At 42.4% G+C, this 25,557-nt stretch overlaps 1 protein-coding gene and 1 non-coding gene across 3 annotated transcripts in view; one reads left to right on the top strand and one right to left on the bottom strand.

Moving 5' to 3' along the window:
* LTA4H (leukotriene A4 hydrolase) overlaps positions 1–24,948 on the top strand; it is a 41,370-nt gene extending 16,422 nt beyond the window's left edge. The window contains exons 7-19 of one of the 2 annotated variants that reach the window (XM_004602754.2): positions 2,027–2,099; positions 2,352–2,492; positions 4,508–4,531; positions 5,365–5,435; positions 5,891–6,002; positions 6,569–6,713; positions 8,566–8,669; positions 14,243–14,313; positions 17,623–17,677; positions 19,198–19,293; positions 22,086–22,168; positions 22,824–22,928; positions 24,672–24,948. In XM_004602754.2, coding sequence (XP_004602811.1) covers positions 2,027–2,099; positions 2,352–2,492; positions 4,508–4,531; positions 5,365–5,435; positions 5,891–6,002; positions 6,569–6,713; positions 8,566–8,669; positions 14,243–14,313; positions 17,623–17,677; positions 19,198–19,293; positions 22,086–22,168; positions 22,824–22,928; positions 24,672–24,789 — 1,198 coding nt within the window. In that variant the 3' untranslated portion in view covers positions 24,790–24,948. The remainder of the gene's footprint in view (positions 1–2,026; positions 2,100–2,351; positions 2,493–4,507; positions 4,532–5,364; positions 5,436–5,890; positions 6,003–6,568; positions 6,714–8,565; positions 8,670–14,242; positions 14,314–17,622; positions 17,678–19,197; positions 19,294–22,085; positions 22,169–22,823; positions 22,929–24,671) is intronic. The other variant, XM_055118546.1, reaches the window with a different exon arrangement.
* On the bottom strand, positions 7,163–7,244 carry TRNAL-UAA (transfer RNA leucine (anticodon UAA)). The gene has a single exon. It is a non-coding gene; the product is annotated as a tRNA-Leu (tRNA).
* Positions 24,949–25,557: the final 609 nt, after the last annotated feature.

Below are 25,557 nucleotides of genomic sequence, written 5' to 3'. Positions count from 1 at the left end.
AAAAAGCTGATAAAAGCCCAGGCTTGGGCCTTTAGTTCTTGCAGTGTAGCTCTAAGCTGTCTAGGACAGCAGCCGTTAACCAGTCAGATGAGACTTGAATTCTGCTGGAAGTATGAAATACAAATTGAATTTTTAAAAACCATAAGTAAAAAAAATATAATTCATTAATAACTTTTAGTTAATTACTTAAAATAATTAACTTTTGTTACTTAAATTTAATTTTATTACTTAAATTTAATTACTTAAGATAATAGCTTTTGGTTAATTACTTAAAATAATCATATTCTAAATGTGTTAGGTAAAAGAAAACACATTATGAAAATTGATATTAGAGGCCAGGGAGATAGTATTGGGTCAAGGAGGTAAAGTGCTCCCAAGAAGCTAACCCACATTATTAAGGGGCACTGCAGATGGTCCCCTGAGTACTGCCAGGGGTCACTCCTGAGCACAGAGCCAGAAATAGCTAGTGAGTACCGTTGGGTGTGGCCCCAAAACAACAATTACAAGAAGAACAAAAAAATGACTTCATCTGATTTATTTGTGTATGGTCACTAGGTAACTTAAATGGGATGCAACTTTCTTTTCTGGCTCACTGAACTTACATTAGATAGCTCTGGTTGTTACCATTAGTACCTGTAGGGTCTGAGTCAGTAGTATTGCCACCACCACTGGCTAGAAATGCAATTCTGATCCCCAGCTACTAAATCAAAAGTTGTGTTTTAACAAGTTTCCTCAGTCATCTGTGTACACATGGAGATTTGAAAAGCACTGCTTTAGAACCGGCTGCCTCTCTGGGCCAGGGGGCAAGGGGTGGTTTGATGTGGCATGTAATTCATTATTAAGATGATAGTACAATGGGTAGGGTACTTGGCTTGCACCCAGCTAACCCAGGTTTGATCACTGGTGTCCCGTATGGTCCTCCAAGCTTGCCTGAAGTGACTCCTTGAGTGCAGAGCCAGGAGTAAGCCCTGAGCACCACCACGTATGGCCCCCAAACCAAAATAAATAAATAAATAAATAAATTTTTTGAGTTCCAGTTCTGTATGTGACATGATTCTATTCTTTTTCTCTAATTGTGATTTTAAAAACCTTAAAAATGTATCATCTTAACCACTGTTAAAGGTACAGTTAGCACAGTAGTGTACTAATTTCCAGGACAAATTTAACTATTTGTCTTTTTAAATATAGAGTAGTGCTAGGAATATGTACATTGTTCTAAAGCAATCTTGAGAAGCTTTTCATTTTGTAAAATAGAAGCCCTTCCCCCTTAAGCTGCAGCGCCCCATCTCAGCCTCTCTCTGCACCCTCAAAACACTGTTCTTGATTACTGTAGAGGGAAGCTAGAGCATTTGTCTTTCTACAGTATTTGTCTCTTTGTCACTCCACAGGATATTTCCAGTTTGTTTCTGTTGTTTGAGAATATTTGATTTTTACATGCTTGACACATTTACCTCTGCAGTAGAATCAGTCATCTCCTGAGCTGCTTCTGAAAGTTTCTGATTGGGAGATGGAGGGGGAAGAAACCTTATTCCCAAGGTCTTAGTAGGACCAGTGAGTGAGCTTTTAGTGACCTTGAGAGTTTTTGTTTGTTTGTTTGTTTTTGGTTTTCATTTGCTTTTGGGCCACACCTGGTGATGCTCAGGGGTTACCAGCAGGCTCTACAGTGTTTGGGGGACCATATGGTATATGAGGATCGAACCTGGGTTGGCTGCATACAAGATACTAAGTGCCTTACCTGCTGTACTATTTTTGCAGCCCCAGGGCCAGTGGCCTTTGGGAGCAGGTGATGTCTAAGTTTTGTTTGCTCCAGATTGTGTCTCTTTAGAGCACTGTTTCAGTGGCTGCACAAACAAAAGAAGGTTCGTCTGTGAGAGGAAACACCTAACTTCACCTCTTCCTTTAAGCACCAGCTCAGCTGAATTACACTCCTGCCATTTGCACATGTACCCCTACTATAAATCTTTTCTAGAATTAGGTGAGTCATCAGTCCTGACTTTCTCTTTTACTGATCTTTTTAATTTTGCAGACAAATTGGCCCAAGAACCTTGGTATGGTCTGAGAAAGAGCAAGTAGAAAAGTCTGCTCGTGAATTTTCTGAGGTTGGTCCAGAGTTTACCCTTTTTTACTGTTGGATTTAAGATTTTGAATGTAGAACGTAATAGTTTTAAGTGAGATGGTGAAGACTTAAGTGCATCCAGTTTCATGTAAACTTTCAGTTGTTATAGTTCTTTGAATTTTTATGTAAAACAAGCCTCATTAACTTGTAGTCATCGTATAAAGCAATATAACTTCTGAGACATCTATTATGATAATGATTAAGACATGCACATAAATATGCATTAATTTTCCAGACTGAATCTATGCTTAAAATTGCAGAAGAACTGGGAGGCCCGTATGTTTGGGGGCAGTATGACCTGTTGGTCTTGCCCCCATCCTTCCCTTACGGCGGCATGGAAAATCCTTGCCTCACATTCGTAACTCCTACTCTCCTGGTAAGTGTAAATATGTCTTCATTGGAAACTGAGCTCTCCCAAGTGGAATCTAGATGTGAAGAACTTTAGTAGAATAAAAATCTTTTCTATTATTTCTCTAGAAATAATAGAAGCAATATTATTGGAGCAGTAGCACAGCGGGTAGGGAGTTTGACTTGCACGAAGCTGACCCGAGATTGATTCCTCCGTCCCTCTCGGAGAGCCCGGCAAGCTACTGAGAGTATCCTGCCCACACGACAGAGCCTGGCAAGCTCCCAGTGGTGTATTCGATATGCCAAAACCAGTAACAAGTCTCACAATGGAGACATTACTGGTGCCCGCTCGAGCAAATTGATGAACAACTGGATGACAGTGCTACAGTGCTATTATTTCTCTAATCCCTTTTTCTATTTCTATTGCTTATTGTGGTTATCATTTTCATTTTTTTTGCTTTTTGGGTCACACTGGCAATGCTCAGGGATTACTCCTGGCTCTGCACTCAGGAATCACCCCTGGCGGTGCTCAGGGGACTATATGGGATGCTGGGAATCGAACCCAGGTCGGCCACGTGCAAGGCAAACGCCCTACCCGCTGTGCTATTGCTCCAGCCCCTCCATTTTTTTTTTCAAAAGAAAATAATTTGGCCATTTGGTGGAGGGCAATTCTATGTTTAAGGCATTTGGGGATGTTGGTGTGGGATGGAGATGTGTAATGATTCAGTCTGTAAACTTTGAATTGTAAATCCTGACAAAGAAGCTATGAGTAAGCTCAACGTGTAGGGACTGGCCAAAACAAAATAAAACTGTTCACCATGTGTGTAAAAAAGACTTAGGACATGACATTGCTCTGTGCCTTTGTAGGTTACTTTAAAATCTTTTTATTGTTGTTTATTTTTGGTTTTGGTTTTTGGACCAAACCTGTATGTGACCTGTACTCAGGGGTCACTCCTAATACACTTTGGGAAACATATGGGGTAATGGGAATCCAACCAATGTTGGTTGAAAGCAAGGCAAGTGCCTTACTCGCTCTATTATCCCTTCTGTCTTTCTTCTCTGTCCTCTCTCTCTCTCTGTCTCTCTCTCCTTCCCTCTCCATTTCCTTTTCTTCCTCCCTCCCACCCTCCCCTCTCTTCCTTTTCCCTCCTTCCTCCCTTCCTTTTCTTCCTTCCCTCTCTTCTTCTCCCCCCATCGACTCTTACCTCCCTCCCTTCCTTCCTTGCAGTTTTGGGGTCACACACACCTGACAATGTGCAGGCCTACTCCTGGCTCTCCACTCAGACCTCTCCTGGTCGGGTCCAGGGAAGCATATGAAATGCCAAGGATCAAACCCTAGTTGGCCCTGTACCAGGCAAGAACCCTGTCTGCTGTACTGTCTCTCAGGCTCCATTTCCTTTTCTTTTTTTAGCTACTTTGAATTTTTTCACAAACCAAAAGAGTAATGGATTAACAACTAGTTAAGTAAAATGAATAACACCATGCGAGTCGTAGGGCACTATAAATCCTTAAAAATATATTGTGCTTAATAAGTTAAGAAAGGCAGTACATAAGAGCAAATAAAAGCAGCTACAAAAAGTTGTAAAATATATTTCTTGAACATTAGAAATAAATATATTGGTCCTCCTTGTATTAGAAATTTTTCTTAGAACTAGGGAAAGAAAGACTTTCATTTTTGTGTTTTGTCTTATTTTCCTAGTACATATCTCTTTATCTCTTTTGAACTTCTTTTTTTTTTTTTTTGGATCACACCTGGCGATGCACGGGGTTACTCCTGGCTCTGCACTCAGGGATTACTCCTGGCAGTGCTCAGGTGACCATATGGGATGCTGGGGTTTGAACCCGGGTCGGCCGCGTGCAAGGCAAACGCCATACCCGCTGTGCTATTGCTTCAGCCCCATCTCTTTTGAACTTCTAATGCTGTGTGGAGATATACAGTGGATCATTAATGCCCGACTACTGTGTCTTGAAATAGGGATCTTTTGGATATAGTGCATGATTTGATTACTTAAATACTAAGGCAGTTATTTCTTTTCTTTTCAGGCAGGTGACAAATCGCTCTCCAATGTAAGTTAAAATATATTATCATGGTGTTTTCCTTAAGTATTAAGTCAATTGATTTTAGAACATTTGTGATTTGAATTATGTGTTTTGAATTGTGGTCATAAAAAATAACCTTGGCAGTTTTTTTTATAATTTTTTTTGGGGGGCCTGGGGGAATGTTATTATACTGGGCAGTGCTCAGGGCTTACTCCTGGCTGCTCAGGGATCACTCCTGGCAGGACTGTGGAGCCATATGGGCTAACCTGGGTCAGCCATGTGCAAGGCAAACACCTTACCCGCTGTGCTATCTCTCCACCTATCATTCAAACTCTTTGGAAAGTGTTATAGGACCTTATTATATCAGCAGTTACATTGAACATATTTAGAAAATTTCATGGTTTAATTTCTGTGTTTATAAAATATTTATGAGTCATATATCCAGTTAAATAATTTCTAAATATGCTCTTATTTTGATTTTTTTAAAGCTATGGTGTATATTTTTTTGTCTTTGACTAAATTCAGATTATTTTACTGATCTAAGTTATTCCCTAAATATCTCAGCCAATGTTTCTTTTTTTTTTTTTGCTTTTTGGGTCACACCTGGCGATGCACAGGGGTTACTCCTGGCTCTGCACTCAGGAATTACTCCTAGCGGTGCTCAGGGGACCATATGGGATGCTGGGATTTGAACCCGGGTCGGCCGCGTGCAAGGCAAACACCCTACCCGCTGTGCTATCTCTCCAGCCCCTCAGCCAATGTTTCTTAAAAAAAAAGTGTAGAAGTTAGAAAGAACTGACATTATAGATTATTTTAAAATATTCAGTTTTACTACTAATTACATTCACTCTTTCTTTTAGGTTATTGCACATGAAATATCTCATAGCTGGACAGGAAATCTTGTAACCAACAAGACTTGGGATCACTTCTGGTGAGACTGATTATCATTTTTTTTTATTGTATTTGTTAATTGATTTATTTCTTTTCTGTGTCTCTCTGCTTGAATTTGTTTTGTGTCCATATCTTGTTTTTCTTTATCATCTTTTTTGATAGGTAGGATTTAAAAATTTTTTGTAGTACTTATCACAATGTTAGGTAGAGTTATTTATTTTTATGTGTGTTGTTTAGTTTCATAGTCAAATATTAATACATGGACACGAAAAACTAGAACCATGTTTACATTTATGTCTCTGCTGCCATGTACGAGGCTGTTTTCTCATCACTGGAATTGATTTTTAGGAAATGACATAGCCACTGTAATGTGTCATGTCCATGGTACACAATTGCTTTACTCTGTGGATAAGCTAAAAAGAAAAAAAGAAGAAAAATTTATCTTTGATTAAAAATGCCTTCCCTCTCATTTGTATTACTATTTTCATTTATCAGGTTAAATGAAGGACATACCGTGTACTTGGAACGCCACATTTGTGGACGATTGTTTGGTGAAAACTTCAGGCATTTTCATGCTCTGGGAGGATGGGGAGAACTACAGAATTCGGTAAATGAGTCCTACCTTTAAAAGCACTCGTCCAAAGTTGTGTAGGTATTCAAAAACTTAGTTTGTATGGTGTGTCGTGTCCACTAAGTAGCAACAAGAAACTAATTTTTCTTGCGGGTGTGGAAAAGCGAGCTATTTTTGCTAGCCAATTGCTAGCATAACGGTCTATTAATGTTTTTCATAATCCGCTGGAAGATCCTGTTTATGGCCGCTTGGACCTCGTCGGGTGTCTGAAATTATCTGGCCGGTTACTCTGAACCGCATTTGGTGCCTTCATATCATTTTCAGTGCTTTTTCCTGAAAAGCACATTTGCTGACCAGTCCTGGAATATTTTCCTAGCAGAGTCATTCACTGGACAAGAAAAATCACAGAATATTATACCAGTGAGCCATTCTGTGACTTGACTTCCAGAAATGTGTGGTAACATATCCTACTATTTCCTAGTTCTAAGTTGAAGTTCTGGCTCCCCTAGAGTGATGCTTTTGAGTCAATAATGCTTCCTTCTTGTTACCATGGTGGTACCAGTCTGCCTAAATGGACTTTCATCTACTTTTGTGTCTTGTAGATAAAGACCTTTGGGGATACACACCCTTTCACCAAACTTGTGGTTGATCTGACAGGTGTAGACCCTGATGTCGCATATTCTTCAGTGCCCTATGAGAAGGGCTTTGCTTTACTCTTTTACCTGGAGCAGCTTCTTGGAGGCCCAGGCAAGTATTGGTGTTTCCTGATGCTGTTCTTAAGGGTCATGAGAAGAAAAAGATTATGAGATGGTTGTTTTTGCTCCATTTTATTCTTTTTGTGTGTTGTCTATGTGACTCGAGATCTTTTTCTTTTTCCTTTTTCTTTTCTTTCCTTTTCTTTCTTTTATGACTTCTTGAGTCACACCTGGTAATACTCAGTGGTTACTCCTACTCTGCACTCAGAAATTACTCCTGGTGGTGCTTGGGGGAGCATATGGGATGCCAAGGATTGAACCCAGGTTGGCCATATGCAGGGCAAATGCCCTACCTGCTGTATTATTGCTCAGGTCCCTCGAAATCTGTTTTTTAAGTGTAAAAGAACAAAATAAGTAAACACATATGGCTCTTAAAACTATGGAAAGCATCATACTAAATATTTGTTCTGTATATTTTAAAATTCAGCAATGCTTCATATATGTAGCCGGCAGGATTCGAACCTGTGCGGGGAGACCCCAGTGGATTTTAAGTCCATCGCCTTAACCACTTGGCCACGACTACCTATCATATACGGGGGGCTGGAGCGATAGCACAGCGGTAGAGCATTCACCTTTCACACAGCCGACCTGTGTTCGATTCCTCCATCCCTCTTGGAGAGCCCGGCAAGCTACCCATGGCGTATTGGATATGCCAAAAACAGTAACAATAAGTCTCACAATGAGAGACATTACTGGTGCCCGCTCGAACAAATTGATGAGCAAAGGGATGACAGTGACTTCATATACATTCTTCTATGTCAGTATTACAACTCTCGTGCTTTTTAGTTTTATTTTTTAAATTGGGGCTGTGGGCACACCTAGCTATCCCTGGGTCTGTGCTTAGGAGTGGCCATAACTGACCAGCTGGGTGTAAGGCAAGCACTTTATCTTCTGTACTATTTCTCCATCCCTCTCTTAGACATTTTAAAACTATTCTAGAGTTTCATTATATAGATGTGCTCAGTTGATGTAATATTCCCCATTGATAGGTATCTTGGTGTTCGCCGTTGTTGATTCTTTATCGTGGGGTCACACCTGACAGTGCTCAGTGGCTACTCCTAGCTCTGTGCTTGGGAGTTAGTCCAAGTACTGCTTCAGGGACCTTTGGGGCCAGGGATGGAACCCAGGCCTTCTGCATGCTAAGCATGTGTTCAGTCCATTGAGCTCTCACAAGCTCTGTTGACTGACTTCAAAGGCCTTATCTTGATTCCTTCTACGTCTCTGATCTTATTTTTTTCCTTTATAGTCATATGAAAGCCATTGCTTTTATTTTTTTTAAGAAACTTTTATTGACTTATAGTGTGATACATAGTTGCAAGGTTGTTCATGGTAGGGTTTCAGTTATATAGTGTTCCAACACCCATCCCTTCACCAGTCAGTGCCCAGTTCCCCTCCGGTGCGCCCCCCCCCACCCCCCTGCCTGCCTCTGTGGGCCATTGCTTTTAGAACTTGTGTCATGTGTTCCTTTTCTGTGTCCTTGTTGTCATATCCTTAACTAAAAGAATAAAGCAGTCAACAATGCGATCACCAAGGTACCTATCAATGGAGAATGTCGAATCGACTCATCACATCTATACAATGAAATTCTATGACAGCTTTAAAAGGCCCAAGATAATAATTAAAATTCTCTTCTTTCTATCAAATGAGATTTACTTTTTGAAGTCCAGCTTCAGCTCTCCCTGCTTTTTGAGTCTTTACTCGTAAATGCCTCATTGGTTTCTTTATTCTCTGAATGTTCTGTGTTCTTCATGGTTAATAAAACAATGCCGTGTATCAGTTGGCAAAAAGTTAAATAATTGCCTTTCTATATTGACTTATTTTTCTTTTTTTCTTTATACTTTTAGAAGTTTTCCTTGGATTCCTGAAGGCTTATGTTAAGAAATTCTCCTACAAGAGCATAACTACTGATGACTGGAAGGATTTCCTGTATTCTCATTTCAAAGATAAGGTTCGTTTTTAAAAGCTTTCTTAGTTTTTATGCCAAATATATCTTTTAAAAAAAGTTTTTTTAATAGAGATTGCAATAGTGTAATATACTCATAATAATATACTCATGCTTATGGTATACAAAATTACTGCTCCTTCACCCAGCGTGCTCAACCACTTTCTGTTCTCTCTCCCCATCCCCTCTCCCTCACCCCCTCTACCCTCACTGGTAACCCCAGTTCTGTATTCAAGGCCCAAGAGGGGGTCATTAGACACTGCCTGTTTCCTTATCACATTTGAATGAGATCATCTGGTGTTTGTCCTTCTGCTTCTGACTCATTTCACTTAACATGAGCCCTTATATCTCCATCCAAGTTGTAACGTAAGACAGCATTTTATCTTTTCTTATAGCTCGGAAGGATTCTTTTGGACTTATATACCACAGTTTCTTTGTCCACTCAGCTGAATGGGTGTGCATATAACTTTTTGAATGAATGTTCTTGTATTCTTGGATAGATGCTTAGGATTGGAATTGCTAGGTCAAGGGCTGGAGGGATAGTACAGTGGATAGGGCTTTGGCCTTGCATGCGGCTGACCCTGGTTCAATCCCTGGCATCTTATCTGGTTCCCCGAGCACCGTCAAGGGTAATACCTGAGTACAGAGCCAGGAGTAACCCCTGAACATCACTGGGTGAGACCCCAAAAGCCAAAAATTTTTTTAAAAAAATCTTTTACCCTGAAAATTTTAGGTCATATAGGAATTTTATTATCAATATTTTGTCTGTTTTGAGGTGACAGCTTTAGAGCTTACTCCTAGCTCGGTGCTGAGGGATCACATACTAGAGGGGCTAAGGGGGAATATGTGTGATGCCAGGGATCAGATCCAGGCTCACCACATACAACACAAGTGCCTTACCCACTGTACTATCTCTCCAGCCACTGTATTTTTAGGTTTTTTCAGAGGTTTCCATATTCATTTGTCCTAGAGGCTAAACCAGTTTACATTCCCCAAAGTAAATGATGGTTTTCTACATTCTTGCCAATACTAACTACTTCTAGTCTTTTTAATTTATTGCTTTGTGGAGAGGGGGAGGCACCTAAGTGCTGCTCAGGGGCCTCAGGGCTGTTCTTGCCATTACTTGACCTTTAGGCCAATAGTTCAGTGCTAGAGTCTGAGGATGGAGAGATGCTTGAACCCTGTGCTTGGGACTACCAGGGCCACACCTAACAGTGCTCAGTGCCTCCAGGAGATGCTAAGGAGGAAGGTTTAGAACCACACCCACTGGTGCTCGGACCTACTCCTGACTCCACACTCAGGGATCACGTGGGGGGTGGGGGGCCATATTTGGGGCCAGACATCCCTTTTTCTTACCGTTTACCACAGGTCGAGTGTTATTTGGTTTTCCATAGTTAATAGGACCATACCATGTGTATGAGAAAGAGAAAATATGTCCTACTAACTATGGAAATAGTTAATAGGACTATACCATGTGTATGTGTAAGAGAAAAAAAAAGTACAGCTATCCCTGCTTGTTTTAGTTTACTATTAGCTCACAGATTGTTTTTCAGTCTTTCACTCTGAGCCTATTTATTTCAGAAATTCAAAGTGTCTCTTATAGACTGGAGAAGGTATGATTTTGTTTCCTAATCCATCCAGCCACTCTGTGTCTTTTTTTTTTTTTTTTTTGCTTTTTGGATCACACCCAGCAATGCTCAGGGGTTACTCCTGGCTTTGCACTCAGGAATTACTCCTGGTGGTGCTTGGGGGACCATATGGGATGCCGGGGATTGAACCCAGGTTGGCCGCATGCAAGGCATACGCCCTACCCGCTATCGCTCTGGCCCCACTCTTTGTCTTTTGATAGGGGATGTCAGTCCAATGATATTTAAAGAGATTTGTTAAAAAAAGAAACCCCTTGCCATTTTTCTATGAAGATTTGGGGTATTTTTATAACTGACATCATTCCTTGTACTTCTTTTCTTTATGTGCTGATCTGCATCTTGTTGATTCCTGTAGCTCTTTTATATATATTTTCGGGTTATGGTATATTTATAGCTGATGTTCTAAACTTATTTCCCTTCAGAGTTTACTATGTGTGATTCTAGTGTTCCATCTCTGACTCTCCCTAACTCCTCTCTGTCTTTCCCCCTCTTTAATATTTATATGTTATTCTACTGACTGGCGTTTTTCTGCTTTTCACAGGCCATCACTGGATATTTTTATAAAGTTGTTTACCATAGTTGATTACATTTAATATTCAAACACCTATCCCACCACCATTACACCTTCCGATCACCCAAAGCAGAACCAAAATAATTTCTTTTGTGTTGCTTGTTATGAATAATCTGCTCAAAATGAGACAAAAAAGGTTTCTTAGAGGAAAGTGTGTTGAAGATTGTTGTATTTTACCCAGGAGCCATTAAGCCCTTCTATAAGAGATTAGTAGCATTATGTTAAAGGTTGAGGCTTTCGTGTACTTATATCTATCACTATCACTGTCATCCCGTTGCTCATCAAGTTGCTCGAGCGGGCACCAGTAACGTCTCCATTGTGAGACTTGTTGTTACAGTTTTTGGCATATCGAATATGCCACGGATAGCTTGCCAGGCTCTGCTGTGCGGGCAAGATATTCTCAGTAGCTTGCCGGGCTCTCCGAGAGGGGCGGAGGAATCAAACCCAGTTCAGCTGCGTGCAAGGCAAATGCCCTACCACTGTGCTGTCGCTCCAGCCCCTTATATCTGTATAAATATATTTCCCCCTAAGATTGGTTACTTTTTCCTTTAAACCCCATCAAATGTGGTATGCTACTCTTGGTATATTGGTGGTGTAAAGTGTGAGATGTCCAGGAATATATTCCCTCATGGGTGTGGCTCGGCTTGAGTGCATGGAGAGTGGACTTGAGCATGGCGGCAGTTGAGTTCTGGAGGTTTTTGGCTTCCGGGGCTCTGTTGGGGCAGGGAGGGGTCTCACCTGCCCCACTCTGGGTTGCCCCAGATGAAACAGCTGGACAGGGGTCTAGAGGCATGGCTATGGAATATCATCCTGTGCTCTCTTCTGAGATTTATATTGAGTCTCTGCATCATGATCATTAATGGGCTTGTATTGTACCAGCAGCAGCTTGTGGGTATGGACTGCCAAGCTACCAGAAATAGGGGAAGGTGGGGGGAGGTCACCCATTCCCAGTTCTGTTGAGCCTGTTTTGTCCTGCTCTCAAGTTCTGTAATTGAGTTATTTATTTTGACTACTGCCTGGCAAGCTCCTCGTGGTGTATACCATATGCCAAAAACAGTAACAACAAATTTCACAATGGAGATGTTACTGGTGCTTGCTCAAGCAAATTGATGAACAATGAGACAACAGCGCTACAGCGCTACCCTCTAGTTCCTGCAGCTCTTTTTGAATTAGCTTTTCCTTTTGTTCATTTCTTTTCAGTGCCAGGAATCCAGCACATGCCAGGCAGGTGCTCTACCACTGAGCCACACTCCTGGCCCAATTTTTTTCATTTTTCCCCTCAGCCTTTTCTTTTTTCACTAATGCTGATACAACTTGGTGTTTGGGAGTCTAGCTTTGAATTCAGATGGATTTGAGCGGTGATCTGGGGCTCCTACTGGTCTGATCTGCGGAAGCCTTTGGCTCTAGGATTGTGAGCGCAGCTGTGTCTGGAGTTGCTAGTGCCCCGCAGCTGTGGTAGCTCTGAGACGTAGCCAGTCTGGGTGACAGTCAGGAATCACTGCTGATGGGTCGTGGCCCCCAACAGTGTGTCTCAGTCAAGCCAGCCTGGGCGGCAGCTGGTGGGGAGCTGTGATCTCAAGTGCCCAGTCGCATGGGTTCAGCAAGCTGATCCTTACAACTGCCGAGAGATTTCATCTTGTCACTTCCAGGCTGTAGCAATGGAGCAGAAGTTCAGCTGGTCCGGGTGGTCTGATTATTGCCTAATAATACTTAGGCTGTACTGCTAAGTCGGACCTTTTCACTGCCAGGTGACATAATTCATGCCTGGGTATTGCATTCAGAGAGATGCAGGGCAGCGTGGGGCTGGGGGTGGAGGTCCAGAAGACAGCTGCGGAAGGCCTGTCACTGGTTTTGAAGGACCTGGGCGTACTTGCCAGAAAGGTCAGGCTTGTAGGTGTCCAGACACGGGGATCCTTAAACCTTGGCAGACTGCACTTGCCACGAGAGAGGCCCTCATATGCAAGAGCTTATAGTTGGGGTGAATCCGATGATGGGGCAGGGCCCCTCGATCATCAGAATTTGCTGACTGGTGCCCGCTTTTCTGTGTTCCTTGGATATAGCTACAGATCTCTTTAGTTGGTTTTCAAGGACTGTATGGGATGCAGAGGATCGATCCAGAGTTGGCCGTGTGCAAGGCAAATGCCCCAGCTGCTGTACTGTCACTCTAGCCCCCTGGTTTTCAGGCCTTTGGAGGGTCGGAGTGGCAGGGTCTGACTCTGCCTGGGGACTTATGGGCTGGTTTCCGTCTGTCTCCTGCAGACCCTTGGTGAATGGCAGCCGCTGGGCTGCCTAGTCGGGCTGGACTCCAAGGGGCCCCGATTCTGTTGGAAGTTGACCCTCAGGTTTGGCGGTATTCCCACAAGCCACTGAGCACAGTGGGACTTGGAGACCCTTGGGTTGGTCTGTCCGGTGGGGAAGGGGTGGTGGTGGTGGGTGGGGAGGCTGAGGAGGTGGCCACAGCCCCACTCACCCTCAATATCAAGTTCATTCACCCTCCCAGGACTCCGCACTGGATGGGGTGTGGGTTTGGCTGTGCCCCATGAACACAGGGAGGTGGGACGTGGGAGGTAGGGCCGTGGGTGGGGCTGTGCTCCGGAGGATCCTACAGATGCAGCACTTTGGACAGCAGAACTGGGGGCTGGGGCTTCACCTCCAGCATACAGGACTCCCCACTGTCCATCCCTGTCCCCACCTCCTCAGGCTTGGCCTCCCGAGGGTCTTCCTCTGCCTCTAGCTCATCTGTCAGGTCTCTGCCAGCCCCCTGCCTCCCCCAAATCAGAGAGAGCAGCCAGCTTCGGTCTCAGCGTAGGTTCTTCTCAGAGTTCTCCACCTTTGTTCAAACACTGTGGCGCCTCCCCAGCTGTAGATCATTATGAATTACCAAAGAGTAGGATTGGTATAAAATTCAAAGCTACATTTTTTCCCCATTGTGTTTTCAAAGTGATCTAATATGTGCAATTTCAGAGATTTGTGATATTTTTTCAGAAATTTTGTATGTACTTTATTCCCTCTTGAAAATTATTTGATAGAACATTTTTTTTTTTTGCTTTTTGGGGTCACACCTGGCTATGCACAGGGGTTACTCCTGGCTCTGCACTCAGGAATTACTCCTGGCAGTGTTCGGGGGACCCTATGGGATGCTGGGAATCGAACCCGGGTTGGCCGCGTGCAAGGCAAATTCCCTACCCGCTGTGCTATTGCTCTAGCCCCAATAGTACATTATTGGTGACTATAAATTTGTTTTTTAGAAGAGACCTGATAGGTATAGACTAATTCATAGATCTGAGGACCTGAATGTCTGTTGATTGTTCTCAATAGGAAAGACTGTTGTTTAGCAAACTGTGTTCTTCCTATCATGGCAGGTTGATGTTCTCAATCAAGTTGACTGGAATACTTGGCTCTACTCTCCTGGACTGCCCCCTGTGAAGCCCAAGTCAGTATTTTTTTTTTTAAGTTTTTATTTTATTGAATCACCGTGAAAAAAATACAAAGCTTTCAGGTTTAAGTCTCAGTCATATAATGATTGAACCCCCATCCCTTCAGTGCACACGTTCCACCACCAAGAACCCCAGTATACCCCCCTCTCACCCAGCCCCCACCTAAGTAGCTAATGATCTTCACTTTATTCTCTCTATACTTTGACTACATTCAATATTTCAATAGAGAACTCACTATTATTGTTTGGAATTTCCCCCCAACAATCAGGCTTGCTGAAAAGGCATCATTTTAATAATTTCTTTTCATTGCTGAGAATGAAGACTCTATGAGCTGTCGTGGCCTCACGGTTTTGGATTTCTGATATTTTAGCTCAGGTCACAGTCTAGATGCATTTCTGTAAGAAGCCGCTCTGGGTGCCAAAATGGGTTAGAAGACCTCTCGGATCATAGTCTTTAGGAGCAGAGGGTCCCCCAAGTCAGAATTTGCCTACTTCCTTCTCATTCTTCTAAATTCCAGAGCTCTTCAAAATAGCTGAAAAGGTTGATGTCTTCCTTCAGCTGTTAAGAATGAATTGTAAGAGTATAGTCTTGAGAGACTGGAGTGATAGCACAGCGGGTAGGACGTTTGCCTTCCATGCGGCCGACCCGGGTTTAATCCCTAGCATTCCCATATGATCCCCCAAGCACTGCCAGGAGTAATTCCTGAGTGCATGAGCCAGAAGTAACCCCTGGGCATCGCCAGATGTGACCCAAAAATAAAAAAAAAAAAATAGAGTCTTGAGTGCTAAATTTTTCACCCTACAGTCAAAAGAATAATTTACATGCCATGAGAATATAAATTATTTCAATTCACTGCACATTATTGTTGAGTGCCTCCTTTTTCTACACAAGGATGGTGAAAGATATAGAGAGCAGTAGGATAGTTGCTTTTTTCCTTCAAAGCCTTAACAAGAGGGGGGAAAGATAATGTTTTGCTGACCATTACAACAGTGTAAGTTATCATCCCTGTTTCCAGAGAGATTAATCAGACTTCACCAGGTAAAGTGTCTTGCCTAAGGTTGCACAGAAAATAAGTAGAGTTGACACTCACAGTCAGGAACCCGCTCTTCTCTCTGCCCGGAGCATCTTCTTTCTTTGGTCACCGCGGCTCCCCCACCAATCCCAGCTGAAAACTGTTTCCTCATGGAAGCATTCCTAAGATTTTTGTTATTTCTTGGCCACATCAGATGGTCCATTTCAGGTTTCTTGGTGTGGTGTGTCGTCTCTTCAAATCAGATTTACATTTATTTGTGTGACAATTTGTGTGTGTGTGTGTGGGGCGGATATTGGGCCACACCTAGAGATGCAGAGATACTCAGGGGTTACTCCTGAGTCTGTGCTCAGAAATTACTCCCGGTGGTAATTTGAGGACCAGATGGGGTGCTGGGGATTGAACCTGGGTCAGTTCAGTGCAAGGCAAATGCCCTACCCTCTGTACTATCGCTCCAGCCCCTTATTTGTGTGATTCTTGAAACCTATCTGTCTTCCTTTTTTGAAGCACTAGGAGAGTCAAGCTCCTGATGGCTTTGCCCATAACTCTTTGTAGGCCCTGGGCAGAGAGATCCCGCTTCCCCTTCCTGGGCTTAACCTTTCCTCATTCATTTCATGATAATGAGAAGAACATTTCCAGGCACCAAGAAACAGACTAGCTGAAGGGTTTTGTTTTCAACTGCCTTGTTAGGGAACAGTTATCCCCAATATGCCGGGACACGTTGCACACCGGGTCGGTGCAGGAGCCTGGCCATGGGGTGAAGGAGGAGGAGTGCTCAGAGAAACCCCTCCAGTTGATCACAGCTCACTTTATTGCCAGATGCACACATTTTTATAGAGGGTCTCGACTTACAGGATGCCCAATCACAGAGCTTAACGCTACTGACCTATTGCCTTTTTGACCTTGCTCTGCCCCCGGTCCAATCGCCTTCAAGGTTATATGTTGCAGTTAGGATGACTTACTGAAGGCATGTGATATGGGTTTCTGCGTTTCAGGTGTACGTGACTAAGGGGTCGAGTGATGCAGGCGCCCTGTTTTGCTATCTCTGCCTGGCTACTCCCTCTTGTGAGGTTTTACTTCAGGGCCATTTTGCAAGGTTGGGTTTTTCCTACTCCAGTGCCTGTTGCCCGTTCCACACTGTTCATCATTCTTTATGAAATTATTAGTTATGTTTTAGCCTAAAGTGATTTGCTGCCTACGAGATGAGGAACTCTGGTCCCACTTGGTGTGAAGGGCAAACATTTACCCATCGCACACTGGCAAAGGTTCCCAAGCATTTGGGACCCTACTGCCTCCTTTTCAAAAAAATTATTACTCAGTGCCCCCTGCTTATCTTCCTTCGCCAAGGGGACACACAGTAAGTGCCTGTCCCACTTTGCATCTGAGACTCTACTGCCCCTGGATTGCTCTAGCACTGCCTGGGCTGGGGGTCATTGTCACCCATTTTGGGAAAGACTGGTCTCTAAAATAGCCTGACTGCTTCCCGAAGAGAAACTGGCAGCTACGTTGACTTCATTGTTACAGGGGCACAAACTCTCTCGAAGCAGGTAACTTCTAGTCCATATTTACTTCATTAAGATGCGAGGGGCAGGCACCCCTCTGTTCTCTAAGGCACAGCAAATACCATTTACGATACTGAAGTGATGGTATGGTATACAAAGTATGGGAGGTGTCTGGCAAGAATTCTGTGCCTATTGACACACTCTTTTATTATTGCAAAAGGATTTTGAATGATTTTTAACATTTTAGTGTTCAGTTTATTCCCACTTTCTACTGTGAAGAGAGGAGGAATGAAGTCATCGCATGCCATCCTTGTTTCCCCAGTGGCTAGAACAGTCTCCAGATCATAGCCTGAGCCTCAGAGGCATTGTGTGTTTAGAGGGCTGGAAGGAGAGAGTGTTGTTTATCATGTCCCTCATGCTTAGAACTGGTCCAAATGGACAGTAAACACTAAGTCTGGTCACCTGAATCTCAGTCTTTTCAGCATATACTACTTGAGCATATCACAGTCTTGGCTAAGATGTTTGGCATTCTTTGTAAAGCGTCACTGGGATAAAAGGATTACTTTGGTATTCACTGGGATTTCTGAGCCCTTAGATGATGTCAATAATATTAAGTCAGGTAGAAGATTTCTAGTTTCCATCAGTCTGGAGTTTTCAAATCTGTATTTTAAGAGAACTTTGATGTTTAATGTTTTGTAATTTCAGATTGCATTTATGCAAAAAATGTATGTTTTTACAGAAATCTGATCTTTCATTGTTTTTCCTCTTTGTAGGTATGATATGACTCTGACAAATGCTTGTATTGCCTTAAGTCAAAGATGGATTACGGTGAGTAAAATCATGCTATTTTCAACCATTTTCTTTATTTTATTTTATTTATTTTTTTGCTTTTTGGGTCACACGTGGCGATGCACAGGGGTTACTCCTGGCTCTTCACTCAGGAATTACTACTGGCAGTGCTCAGGGGACCATATGGGGTGCTGGAATTCGAACCCGGGTCAGCCGCGTGCAAGGCAAACGCCCTACCTGCTGTGCTATTGCTCCAGCCCCTATTTTCAGCCATTTTCAAATTGCATCAATATGCCTGTATTTGTGGAGGGAATAAGGTCAAGATGGAAGGTGTCTGACTGATGAGCTCATGTATTTGGAAAGGCTGTTTATAGGTCAAGTTTGCTTGAAGGGATTATTCCAGTATTCATATGACACCAGGGTTTGTGTGGTTTCTTCTGTTATCTTCCCAAGATGTCCCCTGGCTGATGAATCTCAGGGAGGGGACCTATGCATTTTTGGAGGATTGCTCATTAAGTAGCTACATCCTGAGAAGAAAGCTTCTCACTACGTTTGCTGTCATACATTCAGCAATGTGTGACATGTTTTAAGGGTTTGAAGTAGAACAATGTAGGGGAACTATTAATGAGTCTGAAAGAGATACTTGAAGTTTAACTTCTTTCTTTGTTCTTCCCTTTTTTTGTTGGGGGTGGATGGGTGGAGTGACACCCAATGGTGGTCAGGGCTTACTGTTGGCTCTCTGCTTTGGGCTCATTTCTGCAATGGTGCTTAGGGCTTACTTTTGACTCTGTGCTCTGGGGTCACTCCTGGCGGTGTACCTGTGTGGTGCCAGGGATTAAGTGGGGTTGGCCATGTGCAAGGCAAGAACCATAACCCCTGTACTATCTATCTCTCTGACCCAGGGTTTAGTTTTATAACAAGGTAGTAACTGGAACACTAATAGAATATGGCAGGTAGAGAAGGAGTAGAAACCCCCAATAATGGGAGAGGCTACCTAGAGCCAGAAGAAGGAAGAACAGCCAAAATTTGAGTAAGATGATTATGGCAAGTAGAACAAGAAACCAATGGGAAAGGCACTGTAGCACTGTAGCACTGTTGTCTCGTTGTTCATTGATTTGCTCGAGCAGGCACCAGTAAGATCTCCATCGTGAGACTAGGGACAGGCACTTTAATTAAAGAAACAAAACACGACAAAAATCTTTTGAATTTTTTTCTGTTACAACAAAATTTGGACATGACTAACTTTTTAGACCTAAGAGCAAGGTATTTTTACTTTGGGTATATATAGCTTGAATGGTATAAAAGATGTCAAAAATTTACTCTTCTTATTCATGTACTGATTTTTCTTAAATAATATGGGTTTTAGGAATCATATTAACTCTTTAGAGTAACAGCTCAGACTAAAAATTGTTAAATAGCTATGGCATAAGAATTTTTTTCTTAGTCTTAGGCATCTGGTAGCTTTTGCATTATTTTCTTAATTTTTACTTCTATGTCAGATAAAACAATAAATATTACGTAGTGCATGAATAGAAATAACTGGGTAATATTTATTTTAGGCCAAGGAAGAGGATCTCAGTTCATTCAGTGCAGCAGACCTGAAAGATCTCTCTTCTCATCAGTTGAATGAATTTTTAGCACAGATGCTCCAAAAAGTAAGTACTAACTTGCAACATTAGAAATTAAAATGCTCATAAAGGCACTGTCTTTATGTTGAACATAATTTGGAGGCTCATTATCATGGGAACTAATGGCAAAAAATGTTTTCAGCAAAATTGTAATATTGAAAGAAATTTACTTAGATAAAGGTGTGGGGATTAAAAGAGAGATGCAAGTTCAAGGTAGGACACAGGCTTTTTTCAGAATGGATAAAGCCAGAAAAAAGAAATTTACAACTTATTTATTTATTTAAAGGCATTCATGGAGTGCCTATTATGTTTATTATTGTACTGAATATAAAAATAGTAGGAAAGAAATATACTGTGTCCTCAAAAAGCAAAAAGCTTACAAAGTGGACCTAGAGGTGTTGCTTAGTGGTAGAGCACACGCATTGCCTGTATAAAACTATAGCTTTAATTCCCAGCAACACACACACACACACACACACACACACACACACACACACCACTTATAATCTAGCAGGAAAAAACATTTATAGTCTAAATTTTGCACACTTGAAAAATTCAGCAATTTAGCAACGAAAAGAGGTGATATTTTAGGAACGATTTGAGGAACAGCAGAGGAGGACCCTCGCGTGGCATGATCCATGGAGGGCTTATCAAGGAGGGAGGATGTGATTTGTGCTGAGCAATGTCAACAGGGAAGTAGAAGTTCAATTTGAGGGAGCAGTAGGTAGTGGAGCGTGCCGTGCCCAGCACCACAGGAACAGATCAAGATGCTGGGTAAAGAAGTGGGTAAGGAAGTTAGTGATGACAGGCTCCGGGGCCAGAGTACGACAGGTCGGGTGCTTGCCTTATATGCAGCTGGCCTGGGTGTGGTTCCTGGCATTCCGTATGGTTCCTGGAGCCCCACCAGGAGTAATCCCTGAGCATCACTGAGTATGTCTTCAAAACCAAGAGAAAAAGAAGTTGGTAAAGACAGTACTAGAAAGGCTGGTAGGATCAGAGGTGATGGGTCTTGAATGCTAGGTTTCTTCAGATTTATATGAGCCAGTAGGAAAGGATTTAGCACATGGAGTTGGGAAGGTACCCAAGCAATGCCTAAAAGTTCCAGGGCCCCCAACAGTAATTCTCTAGTTGTACTAATTATCTACTTGAGGATGTGATGCTGGTTGGTCCTTGAAGTAGTCCTTGACGTTCTCAGAACACCTGTGATTCCCTGGTGGTGCTAGGGGCCCCCAGTGCTAGGAGACCCTTCAGGGCTGCACCTAGCAATGCTCAGGGGGTCTCTGTTGGGGCCTGGAATTGAATCCAGGATTGGGCACGTGCTAGGCAAGCGCCCTGACTGTGCCCTGACTCTCTCCAGGCCTGGATTTAGCATTTTTTACTAGGCAAGTCCCTTAATAGGAGTGGTGGGTTATGGGCATCAGCCTGGCGGTGCTGTGAGACTGGACCGATTGGGGAACACGGGTGGAGAAGGAAGTTGGGACACTTGCAGGAGAGGACATGGACAAGGGAGCTGGTGTGAAAAGGAAAGGACAGGAAAGAAGGTATCTCGCTGGAGGAGAGCAGGCGGTTTTATGACTGAATTGAAGGAGCACAGGGAAGGGTCCAAGAAGCTCTGAAGGTTCCCCTCTGAGATCATTAAAGGAGTAAGTGAAGCTGAACGCGGCTGCTGCCTTTGAGAGGGAGGCAGTGCCCGGGGCTTTCCCATTACATCAAAGGGAGCTCCTGGGCTCCAGGGCCATGAGAGATACAGGAAAGACTGAGCAGTTCCCAGTGGAATCAGGGAGATGAGCAAGAGGGTTTGAAGACAGCCGGGGTCAAGAGACAACCACTTTCCAGTGTTTGAAGTCTTCACAGTTTCACAAATCCACAGGTGCCACGTGACCTTGGACCACAAAGGGAGCTACCGTGGTGGGACGACTCACGAGTTTGCGTGTCAGAAACAGGGTGGTGGGGGAGAGAGGGAGCCGAGGAGGTGATGTTACCAGTGAACCTAGCAAAGCGGACTTGGAGTTGAGCTGAGGTGAAAGAATCTGGGAGGCATCTAACGCTCAATGAGAGCAAGGTGGTTCTTGAGTGTGGAGTTTTGAAGGATGAGGTAGGTAGAGGGGAGACTCACCATCTCCCTAGTGGCACCCGAACCTCAACTCCAGGCACATCTCAGACCCCTGCTTGTCTGAACTGGATTCCTCTTCTCTCTTTCCTTCATCCAAACTTGTTCTCCCTTTTAGCTTGGATAGAGATGGGCACACGAGGCTTATGAACCCCCGAAATTGTGCATAGAAGTTAGTGCTTAGGTGGTAAAAATGTATTGTTCTCTTCTAAGGAAAGGGTCCATATTACATCACTCTGAAACAAAAAGGTCTGTAATATGTGAGATTAAAAAATGGCTATTTTGAAGGGCTGTAGAGCATTGAGAAGGATTTCAGAGGAGAAATACAAAGCTACAATTGAGGGCAACAGGGAAATACATTCAGGAACTGATTTACTCTGGAGTATGGAATAATTGAAGGCAGGTAAAGTGTAAGGAAGAACTTAAAAACTCTTGATACATAGTAAAAAAAGTACGAATACCATAATTGTCATGTAGTTTTCTAGGTACCTCACACATTAAATTATCCCTTTACTCCAGAACATCTTGCCCAGAATAAGTTTGCACAGAGTTCATTTTAATGTGCATTTGTTTCTTTAATTTTTATGTAACTTATTTCTACATTCAAACTATTTAGGTTTTTTAATCTAGCTAAGAATCTCTCTCCAGCTCCTTTCTTCCAAGGAATCCTGTTGAAATGATACATTTGACTTCTTTATTTTGCTCTTAGGCACCTCTTCCATTGGGGCACATAAAGCGAATGCAAGAGGTGTACAACTTCAATGCCATTTACAATTCTGAAATACGATTCAGGTACATCATTTTAACTTGTCTCTGTGGAAGAAAGTGGAAAATTAGCTTAAATGGTGGAGACAGGGAAAGGGAAAGCAGAGATATTCATGAGTCTTGAAGAAATCCTTGTCAAATATATTACAGTATTAGAAATAGTCGATAGAATCTCAGGAATAGCTAAATTCTCTGTAAGATAAAAGTATTAATCTTTTATTGGAATCTATTCTAAGCTTCTCTTGCCTACGAAAATGAAATGAACGATTCAGTGGTAAATAGGCATTTTCCTACAACTAGCCAAATTGACTCTGAAATGAGAATACTTAAAAATCTTTTATTCTTTTATGAATTAACCTTTTTAAGTTCAAAGTGTAGCGTGAGGTTTAAGCCAAAGTTTAATTATTTCAGCAATTGCATTTATAAACTACATGACACCTCCATAATCCAAACCTTTTAAAACAGTCTTTTTCAAGAACAAACTTTTCTTCCTTCTTTTCCTGTTATTAGATTTTATATAAAGATTTGAGACTTTTCAGAACAAAGACATCACTCAAAGTGGCATGTGGTATAATATTAATGGAATTATTCATCACTGCAGAAGTTAACAGCGATAGCCTGTCATATCCTCTGCCTTTCTCCTCATTTCCTACCCCATGACTCTTAAAAATCCTCCTTGCAGATGGTTACGGCTTTGCATTCAATCGAAGTGGGAGGAGGCAATTCCATTGGCTCTAAAAATGGCGACTGAACAAGGAAGAATGAAATTTACACGACCTTTATTCAAGTAAGACTTACATTAGACTATATAAAAGACTACTCTAAATAACAACTGTCAATTAACTGAAAAGAGCGGGACAACCGATCTTTAAGATATAGGGGCCAAGGAGGACTGGTCAATGGTTGGTCAATGGTGTGGAAGATTCAGGGTAGCTAAGATAGAGGAGGGTCCATTACAACAATACTAGTTGCAAATGATCACTCTGTATAAGAACTGAGTGTTGAAAGCAGGTAAAGGGATATAGATGATAATTTTCAGCATCTGTAATGCAAACCATAATGCTGGTGGGGGGGAGGAGAGAGAGAGAGAGAGAGAGAGAGAGAGAGAGAGAGAGAAGATAGGTGCTCCTATAGAGGCGGACTGGGATGGGGGCTGGCTTGAATAGGTGGCAGGGAAACTGGGAAGAGTGGTGCTGAGAAATTACACTGGTTAAGGGATGGGTGTTGGAACAGTGTATTACTGAAACAGAATCATGAACAGTTTTGTGATGCTCTGTCTCGTGGTGATGAAAGAAAGAAAGAAAGAAAGAAAGAAAAGAAAGGAAGGAAGGAAGGAAGGAAGGAAGGAAGGAAGGAAGGAAGGAAGGAAGGAAGGAAGGAAGGAAGGAAGGAAGAAAGGAAGAAAGGAAGAAAGAAAGAGAAAGAAAGAAAGAGAAAGAAAGAAAGAAAGAAAGAAAGAAAGAAAGAAAGAAAGAAAGAAAGAAAGAAAGAAAGAAAGAAAGAAAGAAAGAAAGAAAGAAAAAGAGAGAGAGGAAGGAAGGAAGGAAGGAAGGAAGGAAGGAAGGAAGGAAGGAAGGAAGGAAGGAAGAGAAGGAAAGAGAGAGAAAGAAAGAAAGAAAGAAAGAAAGAAAGAAAGAAAGAAAGAAAGAAAGAGAGAGAGAGAGAGAAAGGAAAAGGAAGGGAGGGAGGGCAGGAGGGCAGGAAGGAGAGTGGGCAGAGACAGAACAGTGGGTAGGCACTTGCCTTTTATGCAAACTGGCTCCAGTTTGATCCTTAGCATCGAGTATGGTCTCCTGAGCACAGACCAGGAGTAAGTCCTGACCACTGCTGGGTGTGAACCAGAAACCACTTGTTTTCAAAAAGTTTTCCTTGTTACTAAAATACTTCTAAAAATGCAGTCTAAAAATAGTATTTTTAAAGTTGTTAGAGTAGTCTTTTGGAATGTGAATGAATAAATCCTATTTAAAAGTTGAGGTGATTTCATTAGTTTGTTTAGAAACATTATGTATGGATTATCTATAAGGGACCAAATAAGGTTAAACATGGGTGAAAGGGAAATAATCAAAGGCAAGCTTAGTTATTTTTAAGATAGATTTCTAAAGGCAAGTAGATATTGGTGAGAAGGCATAGACAGGGAAAAAGAATCTGAAGTTAAATGCAAGAAAAAGTGAGCAAGTAACTCCGAATGTTATACTGAGGTAGAAAGAGTGAACTGTTTAGCATTTAGTAAAGAGTGCCAGCAGCCCACAGATGGAGGGGTAGGGAGTAGGGGTATGTATCTTGGATCCAATATCTTGGTGGAATTATTTTGACTGGATTTGGTAGGAATTCTGAAAAAAAAAAAAAAGAATTTACATGAATGTTCACACTTAATTATCTGCTTTCTAAAAATTTACTTCACAAAAATAATGAAATTTGCCAAAATTCAAATTTTTTTCTCTCTTCTCTCCCTCCCCCCTTCCCCTCTCTCTGTGTCTCTCTGTCTCTGTCTGTCTGTCTCTTTCTCTCTCTCTTTCTCTCCCCCTACTAGGGACCTCGCAGCCTTTGACAAATCCCATGATCAGGCCGTGTCTGCCTACCAACAGCACAAAGCAAGTATGCACCCGGTGACCGCCATGCTGGTGGGCAAGGATCTGAAAGTGGATTAAGAACCTGCCTATTGCTGACTTCAGACACTGCTCTTTTTAAACATTGAATCAAAGAAACATAAAACCCCAGCTCCCGTTGTAATGGAAAATGTCTTTAGTTCTAACTTTTTATTGTTTGTCAGTGATTTTCATAAATAAAGCTGAGCTACCTTCCCTCTAGCCAGTGACGTCCTTCGGAAAGTGAATGTTTCAAAGTGTTCACCTTTTGATTTACAAGTGAACACTTTTGTTTTCTATTTATCTTCTCTCCTGATGCTCACAAAATAATGTCAAGATGTTATTTTCTGATAGATGCAACTTCAATGTCAATCTGCCTCCTACCCATAATTTTCAACTGGAGTCAAGTTTTGCTCTTTCAGTAACTTTAAACATGAACAGACAGTTGGACTTGCTCATCGTCCACCTGATGGATGTCAGATGAATTGACCACACATGTATAACTGGCTTCCATTTAGGACATCTGACCTGGTCCCTCTCTCCTCTCTGTCTGAGGGGTCTGAGGGACACTTCCGTACTGCTACTGCCCAGGGTTCCCTCAGGGAGTCAGCTGGTCTGCCCCACCTGCCTTGTTTTCAATAGTGTTCAGCCAACATTTTCCCCCATGTAGAACCTACAGCATGAAGAAAGACCTACCAAAAACAGTACGACTGTTTCAAAGGAGAGTAAAAACTCCCCTGGGTAGTAGCAGCAAGGAAGTGTCCCTCAGACCCTTAACAGAAAGGAGAGAGGGACCAGCTCAGAGGTCCTGCATGGAAACTGTTTATATGT

Source organism: Sorex araneus, chromosome 10 (genome assembly GCF_027595985.1).
Source record: "Sorex araneus isolate mSorAra2 chromosome 10, mSorAra2.pri, whole genome shotgun sequence".
Classification (NCBI taxonomy): Eukaryota; Metazoa; Chordata; class Mammalia; order Eulipotyphla; family Soricidae; genus Sorex; species Sorex araneus.
Note: the sequence above shows the minus strand (reverse complement) of the source record. Positions and strands in the feature narration are given on the sequence as shown.